At 44.4% G+C, this 12,006-nt stretch overlaps 1 protein-coding gene across 1 annotated transcript in view; it reads right to left on the bottom strand.

Moving 5' to 3' along the window:
- Positions 1 to 4,492: 4,492 nt before the first annotated feature.
- ZFHX3 (zinc finger homeobox 3) overlaps positions 4,493 to 12,006 on the bottom strand; it is a 264,745-nt gene continuing 257,231 nt past the window's right edge. Inside the window, exon 10 of the mRNA XM_038753465.1 lies at positions 4,493 to 6,363. Within this exon, the coding sequence (XP_038609393.1) occupies positions 4,688 to 6,363 (1,676 nt within the window). The 3' untranslated portion in view covers positions 4,493 to 4,687. The remainder of the gene's footprint in view (positions 6,364 to 12,006) is intronic.

The following is a 12,006-nucleotide window of genomic DNA, read 5'->3' as shown; positions in this document are numbered from 1 at the left end:
GGGATTTGAACCCATGACCTCCGACGCCCAAGCCCGGGCTCTTTCCACTGAGCCACGCTGCTTCTCTAGACTGTGAACCCCCCGTGGGACAACCTGATCACCTTGTAACCTCCCCAGCGCTTAAAACAGTGCTTTGCACATAGTAAGTGCTTAATAAATGCTATCATCTTTATTATTATCGATAACCTTAGGCACATACATGCGTACATTCGCACACACAGGCACACTTACATATCCGGTGACATCAGAGACAGCTTTTGCTCATATTTTTTTTTAATGTATCACAATGAGCAGGAAACATACTTGATGAAATATTTTCAAAGGAGTATATTCAATTACCATCTACAATCAACTTAACTATGACAACAAAGTTTTTTTGTGACAAATTTTTTTTTTTTTAAAGTTTTGAAAGTTCCATGTGGTTTCGGTTTCTGTTAGTCTCCATGGATTTTGGTACAGTTTGAGATCAGCATTGTTACAGTAACAAAAAAGCTAACAAGACTACATTATAGAAAAACACCAAGAACATCATTTTTGGTTTCACTTGCTCTATTTTTTTGTACATTGCAAAGGCTGTTCATATACCTCTTCACCTCAGGGTAACGTTCCTTTACGCCTTCTGTTCTACCCAAACCTGCTCCCCCCCCCCCCGCCCCCGCCCCCCAAAGAAAGTAAACAAAAACCTAGTCAAAGCTTTGTGTTTCACAGTGGGCAGTATCTCAGCGCCAACAAACCAACCAACCAATTTCTGCTTCTATTTAAAATGTTTTAATTTAATTTATTAAAAAAAATATATGTCCATGAACATCAAGTGCACTGGCCTGTGTTACTGCCTCTTTCTCCCTCTCTCTCTCCCTCCCCTGAATCTTCCTGCCATGCCTGATAAGCTCAGGTTTCTTTGACACATGCCATCTGTTTTACTTTATTTTTAATCGTGTAAAACTTTGGCCACATTCATCTCTTTAAATAGCTTTTAATTTTAAAATAAACCCAAACCTGCCAAGTGTTTGAAATCTTTTTCTTGCTTTTTGGGGGTGGAGAGGGGCTGGGGGTGGGTGGGGGGGGGGGTGGAGCGACAGGGGAAGAGATGCCAACTCTGCGGGCCTGTTTGGTGCTACAGAAGGTTGAAAGAATAGATCTTGCTAGTCCAGCATCCTCTCTCCTCTCGCCGGGCATCCGGCACCAAACAGCACCGTGGATGCTTTTCGATGAAAAGGAAAAACGTCAACCGGAGTGGGAACGGATTACTTCAAATAAAAACAAAAAAATAGAGACCGAAACACTCGTACTCAGCCACCTATTAGGCAGCAGACAGGGACCGACTCTCCGAAGAGAGAGGGCGGCCTGTACCGCAGCCAAGGCCGAGACCGTGCCTAGATTTCACCTCTGCATGATTTTGCAGCTTTAAAAACAAAGCAAAACGTAAAAATTAGAAAATCCCACTGGCTGCAGGCAGCTAGGCGGAAGCAGAGAAGTAAGGTGCAAGTTCTCAACGCATCCCACGTCCCCCTAACCACCTTCTCACTTTTCTCACGGTTGTTCATGCTAGTTCCGGGAGGCTTCCGAACGGAGATTCCTCCCTGGGAGCGGGTTCGGGATTCGGGAGAAGCCGTTTCCTTCGTGACTCAGAACTGCACTGAGCTGGGGGAAAATTGTGCGGCAGGAGTCAAACTTGCCCAAGTAAAACCGTCTGGCTACTTGCAAGTTGCAATAACCAGAAGAGAGCATGGCGGTTTTCCCGGGCTCAGGACCGGGAACTACCCAGCCCCTGCAGCCCCCTGCTCTGGGCCCTACAAGGGAAGGAGGTGCCATTGCAGAGCAGAAAAGATCTCAAGAATATTTAGAGAGGAAAAAAAAACAAACAAAAAAACCCAAAAACCAGGAAATGAGTTAAATTTGAGGGGAGGGAAGGGAATAGAAATTGCACTATTACCAAGCAATATCGTTAAAAAAAAAAAAAAAAAGTTTTCTGAAGAGACCTAGCAGAATTTGACAGATAAAGCTAGTGTTAAATTGCTAACTGGTATCACGTAGAGAACCAAAAACAAAAAAACAAACAAAAAATTCTTCTATATGATACAGACATAGAGTAACATACAACAGTTAAATGGCAAAAAATATATATATATATATTTCATAGAATTACAAACAAGATAAAATAATGGAAAACAAAAAACTGTACAACTTTAGAATTTAAAAAATGTTCATCTCAAACACAGGGAGAAATACAAGAACTTCTGTTAAAAGAAAACAGTTCATTAAAACAGCAAATGGTTTGTGTACTTGTTTTTGACACCTTATGCTACAACTGGATACTGGTATGAATATTTAGATGGTACTCTTTAGTATTTTCTACTTAAAAAAACAATTAAAAAAGGAATTTGCACTGTGCATCAGCCTAGTTAGAAATATGTACAACAGTTCAGGATCTACTCTTTCATTTAACTAAAACCAAAAATTCATAAAAATAAAACAGTCCCGGCTAAAAAAAAAAAAAAAATGAAATCCGTTTTTTCATATCTTGGAAATCTTGGAATGCTCCAGTCTTCTGCAAAGTCAATGTTTGGCTTCGGCCCTGGGGAGAGAAGCCCGAAAGGTGAAGCATGGAACTCCGCATTCACAGTCTTCGAAGTTCCCTTTTGAAACATAAAGAGGAAGATGAAGGGAGGATTTCACACTTGTAGGGGAAAGGGGAGATTGTTTCTGTTGACGTTTGGCTACAAAAGTGAAACAGCAAAGCATCTATTTGTCTCCAAAAATCTACATTTTAGCAGCACAAAGTTTCCTTTCAAAGTCCAGACCGCAGAGGATGAGAAGGATGTGGTGTGGTGTGTGTGTGTGCGGGTGTGTGGGTGTTTTTTTTTACAGGAATACAGAGATTAACATAAACACAAGTGCCTCATGAACGGTTTCTTTTTTGCTTTCTGTACATTGCTATCAGATTCTTTGTTGGCTGCACCTCTGGATCACTCAGCGCTCAGACTGCCTAACACAAGGACAAAACTCCGAAGTAAAAACATGTCTTTTGGTATGTGGACTTTTCAATACTAGTTGCCTCTCTGCTTGCAGAAGCAGTGCGGATAACGACCTGGGAATCTTTTTTTTTTTTTTTCCTCTTTCCTTTATTTAAACTCAGTCTTGTTGTTTAAATCAGAAACAAATTCTCAAGTAACAAGAACCCTTTCCCCCCTCTCTCTGCACCAGCAGTGAAAGGGCGTGTCTTTGGATTTTATTTAAAGCATGAAATTTCTTTTTCTGAGAGAGAAAAAAACCCTAACCAATAACTTCGTTTGAAAAGAAAAGAGTGCAGCCCAATTACACAAACAGAAACAAATGCTTTCGTTTAGGAAAAGAATCTTTGAAGCATCTACCCGACAAGGAGAGGAAGAAGGAAAAAACGGAAAACCAGAAGAAGCAAAAGAAGAAAAGAGATAAGTGCACAAGGGTAACAGACATAGGTAACTAGTATGTTTACGCCTTAAAAAGTTTCAACTCCCCAACCAAAAATATTCTGCAAGGGCCCTACTGACCCCCAAAAACCCTTTGAACTTCTTTCTTTAGTTTTTATAAAATAACTTTGCAGCGGCCCTCTAAGAAACGAAGGCGGCAGCAACCGTAAGTGGAAGATTACAGGATAGGGGCAAGGGGGGCGGGGGGTGAGGAAAAAAGGTACAAAGGGGAGAAAAGCTTCGGCGAATCAACGAATTGCAATCTATCTGCTAGGAATGAACAAGACAACATCAAATGAGGAGCTGTCAGCTGGACCATACAAAAGCTAAATGTACACAAAAGGTTTTTTTCTTTTAAATCTACCATACTGCTTCAGTTCATTTCCAATGCAACAATCTACTCAACACCAAAAATGGTCATATCTATCATAAATACAGAAAGTCAGTTTTTTTAAAACTTATTTTTTTTTAGCTACAAGTCCTCAACACTCTTTGTGTGTTTTTTATTTTATTTTTTTTTTCTGAAAAGTGGGAGTGCTTAACTTTTCCCTTGAAATTGGCTTCAGCAGAAAAGCTATCCTTAAAATCCCCAGAAAGCTAAAGCAGTTCACATTGTTTTTCTCTTGAATACTTTCTGCCCATTTTTAAATTAACAACAACAAAAAAATCTTTTTCTGGAACAAAACAAAAGAAAATATATATATAATTATATATATATATATATAAAACAATGATTCTGAAAACAGAACAAAGTGTGAGCGATTGACCTGAGAATAAAAAGACATTACATTTCTTTTTTCTTTTAGCAAGCCATTGGTATCTGAATGCTAAGATAGCAAGAAATTTAAAACTGTAACAAGGTGGACTGCTTTCCCATACAGTGCATGCCGGGCTCTGCTGTGCTATCAATGTGGGGCATTATTGAAAAGGGGCAATATACAAGGGTTTAAGCTCCAAAGACAATAAGGAGGCCCTACGGACTTCTGTCTCCCAGACCAACAGTACCTTCAAAAGGACAAATGTTAACAGGGTTGGTTTTTTCATATTCAAAGAAAAAAGAAAAGAATGTAAAACCCACCGGCATAGATAAGTTATATGGGAAAACAACCCACACTTTTTCTTTTTTTTTCTTTTTTTGGTTAGAAGCTTTGGAATTGCAGTTAGTCTATTTTTGAAATTGGTTTGTTATTAATTTATTTAAATTCATTTTTTTTTTTTTTATTGTTCATCTTCAAAGCTTACAATCTGAAGGTGTCCATTCCTACACTAGTTAGACCACTGTCCTTAGGGCAGCTGGGGTCTTTGGGCCCCTCCACCGGGCTAGCCGGTCCATCTGACTTTTGGCTAAGATCCGTGTCAGACTCCTCCGAATAGTCGTCTGTTGGCATCGAGGGCTGAACCCCTGAGGTGCTGCATGAACTTGAGGTAACCGTTGAAGATGAGGAGAGAGGAGGAAAAGAAGAAGGCTTCCCAACTGAAGCCCGCGAGACCACTTGAGGCCAAGACTTTCTGGAGGCGTGGGGGGAAGCTGAGGAGGAGGAGGACGACGAAGGGGGCGGGGGGCTGTCGTTTGAGTGAGCGGCAGACTGCGAGGTAGATGCGGTGCTAGGATCGGGGAAGCAGGCAGAGTGAGGTAATAAACTAGGGTGCTCTTTGGCGTTTCTTGCTGCTCTCGTGATTGTTCTGTGTTTGTGCAAGGTTGACTCGAGATGTTGACTCAGAGCTTCATCCCCACAGAGGGTGCTCTCGCACGCCAGGCAGTGGTACGAAGAGCCGCCGCCACCGCCACCACCGCCACCGCCTCCGCCGCTGCCGCCAGCGGGGACACGAAGCACCATCTCTTGCAGGTTCACCACAGACTGGCCGAAGAAGCAGAGGGACTTCAGGTGGCTCCTGGCCGCCTCCTCGTCGCTGAAGCCCGCCTGGCACTTGCGGCAGACCAACTTGTACTGCACCTTTGGAACAATGAAGGGGTCGTAGAGGGAGTCCGCACTTTTGCTTTCTGCTTCTGGCTCTTCTTGGGGTTTCGGCAGGAGGGGGGACACCTCGCGGGGTGCGTTTTTCTGCTCTTCTTGTTTGGGGGATTCTTTGGCAGGGTCTTTGTCTGGGGAAGCAGCCCCCGGGGGGACTGGGGTTTGGCTTGCTTTGGGCTGCTGCTGCTGCTGCTGCTGCTGCTGTTGCTGCTGCACTTTCTGCTGCTGAAGTTGCCTCTGCTGCTGCTGCTGCTGTAAAGCCTCCTGCAAACTCTGCTGGTATTGCTGGTACTGCTGCAGTAAGGAGCCGGGGGACAACCCCATCAGGGCCTGGGACAGAGCTGGACTGTAGGGAAACAGGCCTTCCATGCCGTACATGGGCTGCAGGTACCCGCTTTGCAGGGCCCCAGGGATCTGGGGGGCGTAGTAAGGAGAAAAGCCGGGTACGAAATACGGAAGGAACTGGCTCGTGAGCAGAGCAGTGGGGTCCGAAGTCAAGGCCGCCTGCAGGGCCTGAAGCTGGGCAGGTTCTACCGCATACTCCATCGTGGGTAAGGGGGCTGAAAGTGTCGCTGCAGGGGCCTCTCCCTTCTCCTTCTTGGGTACTGGCAGGGATTCCCCTTTCCCTTTATGCGCCTTTTCCTTCTCTTTAATCTTCTCATTTTCCTTGTCCTTGCGCTGCTGCTGCTGCTGATGCTGCTGCTGCTGCTGCTGCTGCTGCTGAGGGTGAAGTTGCGGCTGTTGTTGCTGCTGCTGCTGCTGTTGCTGCTGCTGGGGCTGGGGTGGTTGTTGAGGGGCCATCGCCATGGTAGCTTGTGCCGGGGTCGGGGAGCTCAGCGAGGCTGAGGACTGTTTATTTGGTAATCCAGATGTCGGGAGGCCGGGGGAAGGGACCGTTGTGCTGGGCAGGCCCATCAGGTTCGGTTTCGGAGAAGTTAAAGCTGAAAGGAATGGACGAAAAGAAGGGTCAAATGTGGCACGTGCACAGTCGCAGAGGAGAAGCCCCCACCAAAGACACTGGGGACTCAAGCCCCAATCTGCCGAAAGAAGGGGAATCCATCACAGAGCCGCCCAAGCAGAGGATTTAGTATCAACAGATTTCAAGCGGTACACGTCTTGACCGAGATTTGAGGGTCAAAAAGCCCGGAGTTACCAGAGCTCAACAGGCTCCCACTCCCTCTTCCTTCCTTGGCAATAAGCCCTGTGAAATGAACTATAGCCTGCCCGTCTCATTTCTTTTCTTGGCCACCACCACTCTGGTCTGCTGGCCCATAGCTTGATGTCTTCTAATTGGTACTTCCATTCAGGAAGGCCCGTGGTAGTCTCATGGAGAGATCACATAACAGTGCTGATTCAGCACACCGTGACCACACAAAGCTACCTCACATGAGGGACTGAGGAGAGAGTGGGAAGGCACCCACTGGATGGAGTGGAAAAGGATGGGCGTGAACCTGCAACGCTACCTACACCAGTGATCTAAAATGCTGGAATGTTCCAGAGAACAGGAGAGTGAGGAATTAATGCTGTGAAATCCTAAGATGGGGGGGGGGGGGGGAATGATGGGAAAAGAGAAGACAACAGTAATGAAAATGGGGGAAAAAACTGCCCCTTCCTCATCCCAGGGGCCAAAATCTGTTTTAACATTGAGCAGGGATCCCAAATAATTCTGGGAAGCTACACACTCCATGCACACCTGCTTTCTGGGCAGGGGTTGGAGGTCAGGGGGCAGGTGGGGAGAGGAAATTAGTCAACAACAGTCTTGTTCCTTACTGCCCTATAAAATTTTAATGCAGCGAATTTACAGAAACGAGGACTTTGCCAATCCACTCTTTTTGATTTGAGAAAGTGTTACCCCATCACTTTACTCTTTCAAGACCGTGGCCAGGGCTCTCCTCTCCCTCCAAGGTAATACAAGTTAACTAATCCTTGGATCACACCTCATGGTTGGAAATTGGACCGAGGCACCTCCTGGCTCTTCTGCAGCTCCAGACATTAGGAGGGTAACAGACTAAAAACAGAAGTGCCGAGGAAGCATTCCTGCTTATACCAGGCCCCTTTGTGAAAGGGTATTTTGAAAGGCTGCAGTTGCACCGGCTAAAATACGTCGCAACTCAAGGAAACATTTCTTCTCTGGATCAAACCTGGGGTCACCCTGTTGCGTACCAAACGACAGAAAAAGTTGCTGACCACCCTAAATTCAACATCATCCATGGCAGATATGAGATTCAGCACTCCTGCCAGGATCCAGTGGTGCCCACTGGATGCTGCATGGGCTCCAGTGGCCATGACTGAAGCAACCCCCTCAACTAGGAAAGTTCAGTTTTTCCCGAAGAAGTCTCCCCTTCTGACTTGAAGAAAAAAAAAAAGATAGTCTGGTACTTCTTTGGGCAACTGGCACCCATGATCAGTTCTGGCGTATCTCCCGCCGTCACCGTTCTCCTCATTCTAATGGAGCTCCAGATTTAGATAATAACGTTATGCTGTGAGGTTCAATACCCTAAATTAGGCAAGGCTGTCTTAACATTGGGAGGTAATTATAACATTGTATTTGGTTTCTTAATGAATGTCATGAGTAATAATTGCTAGTTTTTTAATGGGATGAGTCTCAGTTTTAAAATGTGTGGTCTCATTTTAGTTATAATTTTTATGATTCACATTCAACAACTCCTTTATTCAAATTTATTGAGCCCTTGCTGTGTGCGGAGCACTGTGCTAAGCGCTTGTGATACTTGGTTTTAAATACAAAAAATCCAGATGAATTGTGATTATTAACAGCTTGAAATTTACACAGTGAGTTAGTTTCCTTTGGAAGGTTCAAAGTATTTTCCCAGATACTCTGTCATCTGTACAGTAGTCTTCCTAAGCAGGTTGGGGAAGAGCTTATTACTCCAATTAGGGAAAACATCCCGGCTCTGCCAAATGTCAGCTGTGTGACTTTGGGCCAGTCACTTCACTTCTTTGCGCCTCAGTGACCTCATCTGTAAAATGGGGATTAAAACTGTGATCCCCCCGTGGGACAACGTGGTCACCTTGTAACCTCCCCAGAGCTTAGAACAGTGCTTTGCACATAGTAAGCGCTTAATAAATGCCATCACTATTATTATTATTATTATTATTATTATTATTATTATTATTAATAAAACATGAGGCCCCAAGAGGCCAGCTGACTTGTCCGAGACCCACCAGTAAGGTGCCCAACCTAATGATAACTTCAGTGTGAGTTTTCTGGGTCAGGCTCACTGGAGAGGCTCAAAACCTACGAGACTTTTAGAAATACTCCTCTCAGAACATGTCACCTCGGGTTTGATAGTCAGAAAGTAAACCATTTCCTCAACGGCACATTTCCACTTAGTCTCTACAATTCTTGGCATCTTTTGCCTGTTCCAAACAGTCCCACCCAAGAGGGTCATTTTCTCATCTCAGGGATCATTCCATCAGGCTTGATCTGTTCCAAATTTGAGCCACTGAGAAAATCTAGGACAAAAATGCCCATTTGTTAAAGTGTCATTAAAAAGACAGAATGATTTATACCACAATGACCCCTCTGTGGCTTCTGTTTCTTTCAGTGCAACGGGCTGCAAGGAATTACAGTTCCAAAGGTTCAAAACACTGCAGTCCAAGGATACCATTTCAAGCCTGGTCTCATCTGCTTCAGGCTTCTTTAAACCTCATAGCAATAAGAACACTATTATTATTGTTATTCTATCATTATTGCATTTGGTAGGTGCTTACCATGTGCCAAGCCCTGTATTAAGCACTGGGGTAAATACAAATTAATCAGGGAGAACACATCCCCGCCCCACATGGGGATCCTAGTCTAGAGGAGAATAGGGTATCGGGCTTCCCCTGACCACCTCTGGCCCCCCAAACAGTAATTTTATATTCCTAATAAGAGCACATCGGGAGGCCGAACCAAAGGCAAGTCCTATCTGGAGGACTTGGGACAATTTCTCTACTGCACCAACCACAAAAATTCTTTCTGAAGATTGGGCACCCTACCCAGTATATTACATCAGATGGTGGTGGACTTTCTAAATCTGTCCAATTGGCAGACAAACCTCCTGGCTACGTGAGGCTCGGGGGGCTGGGCTTAATGCAGAATGATTTGAAAAGTCTTCAACTATCCTGCCTTAACTACTGCATCTGCCTCATTGCTGACCTCCCAGTCTCCTGTCTTTCCCCACTCCAGTCTACACTTGGACCATTTTTCTAAAATAACTGTTCAGGCCACGGCTCCCCACTCCTCAAGAACCTCCAATGATTGTCCATCCACCTCTGCATCAAACAGAAACTCCTTTTTATTGGCTTTAAAGCACTCAATCACCTTACTGACTGACTATACAGCCCAGCCCATACACATCACTATTCTAATGCCAGCCTCTCGTCTATCTTGTCTCTCTGTCTGTCTGCTTCTCTGCCCTCTCTCTCCATTTCTCTATTTCTTCCTCTCTTTCTCTGCCTGTCTGTTTCTCTGCCCCCTCTCTGTTTCTCTCTCTCTCTCCATTTCTCTATTTCTTCCTCTCTTTCTCTGTCTCTCTGTTTCTGTGCCCCCTCTCTGTTTCTCTCTCTCCATTTCTATTTATTTTATTTTGTTAACATGTTTGGTTTTGTTCTCTGTCTCCCCCTTCTAGACTGTGAGCCCACTGTTGGGTAGGGACCGTCTCTATATGTTGCCAACTTGTACTTCCCAAGCGCTTAGTACAGTGCTCTGCACACAGTAAGCGCTCAATAAATACGATTGATTGATTGATTGACCTTGCCGCTGACCCCTTTTCTCACATCCTCCTTGGGGCCTGGAATCCCCTCCCCTTCCACAAACGCCAGACCGCCACTCTCCCCACCTTCAAAGCATTATTAAGGCTGTAGCTACAAATACGCTTTTTAAAAAGTTGTTTTTCTACATCTTGACTGGGGCCGTTTCTGGAGAGCAAGAAACCTTTACAGGAAACAATGAAATCATTTTTTACAGCTTACAGATGCTGTAGTTCCATTACTGGCTGAGGTGTTTAAAATTCTTTGTGTTTTCCTGTTTTATTTTTATTCATTCATTCACTCGTATTTATTGAGCGCTTACTGTGTGCAGAGCATTTTTATGATAGAAGTGATTCTATTATAAAAATTCTACACCAACTCTGTTACATTGTACTCTCCCAAGCACTTAGTACAGTGTCCTGCTTAAATACAATTGATTGATTCTAGAATGTGAAAGATGAGGTTAGGAAATATTTAAATGAGTGAACCCCATAAAAGAACAATGACTTGGGAAGACACAGAAATACTAGTTTGTTTAATGTCGGCCTAGTGGGAAGAGCATGGGCCTGGTAAGGGACCTGGGTTCTTAGGCCAGCTCTGCCACTTGCCTGCTGTGCGATATTGGGCAAGTCACTTAACTTCTCTGTGCCTAGGTTTCTGCATCTGCAAAATGGAGATACAATGCCTGTTCTCTCTCCTACTTAGATTGTGAGCTCCTTGTGGAACGGACTGTGTCTGACCTCATTAACTTGTATCTACTCCAGAGCTTAGAACAGTACTTGACACATAGTAAGCACTTTTTCCCCTCAAACAGAGCTGTTTCGGGAATCAGGCAAAACAACTGCCAGTTTGAAGGGCTATTTTTTTCTGAGCCTAATGCATCCCTAGGAGTGATGATAATGCTGTGGTACCCTGAAGGGGATCTCCCTTGAGGAGATCTTGAGGGTGGAAGGAAGAAAAAAATTCAGGTCCACCTTTTGACCTTTTCCCCTCAACAATTTCCATGAGTGTTGGTGCCCAGATTCTTTTCTAGAAGGGGATCTTCTAGACTGTGAGCCTGTTGTTGGGTAGGGACCGTTTCTATATGTTGCCAACTTGTACTTCCTAAGCGCTTAGTACAGTGCTCTGCACGCAGTAAGCGCTCAATAAATACGATTGAATGAATGAATGAATGAAAGAGGCCTTCCCCGATTTAGCTCTCCTTTCCCTGAATCTCTCTCCTTTCGGTGTCATCTATGTACTTGGATCTGTGACCTTTGGTCATTTGCCATTCCCCCCCACACTCAACCCTAAAGCACTTATGTACATATCTACAAATTACATATTGCAAATTATATTAACGTCTGTTTCCCCCCTCTAGACTGTTGGCTCGTAGTGGGCAGGGAAGATGTCTACCGACTCTTTTGTATTGTACTCTCCCGAGCACTTAGTACAGTGCTCTGCAAATAGTAAGTGATCAATAAATACCACTGATAAGCAAAACGGGAGTCTCTGTGGAGGGGGAAAAAAACAACACGATTCGTAAATCGCCCTGTCCCTTCGTACAGTTAGCTACCATTGGCTGGTGGAACTTTTGGAAAGCCTTTTCCAGGTAAGCACAGTGCCTGAATAGAACTGTTATTTCTGAGAAGTTTCAAATAAAAAGAGGGTGAGACTTTTTAACCTCCCCAACAGTTTCTAGGAGCAAGTTTCCAATGTGGTTGGGGGGGTGGGGGGGAATCTACCATCTCCAGAGCACACATACTTGAATCATTTGGTGAACAGGAGACAGCTGAAAGTGCTTAAGGCCAAAGTAACAACTTTGTGGATCCAAACACCCACAGCAAAAAAAA

The sequence above is a fragment of the Tachyglossus aculeatus genome, chromosome 11 (genome assembly GCF_015852505.1).
Source record: "Tachyglossus aculeatus isolate mTacAcu1 chromosome 11, mTacAcu1.pri, whole genome shotgun sequence".
Lineage (NCBI taxonomy): Eukaryota > Metazoa > Chordata > Mammalia > Monotremata > Tachyglossidae > Tachyglossus > Tachyglossus aculeatus.
This window is presented reverse-complemented; position numbering and strand designations above follow the sequence as displayed.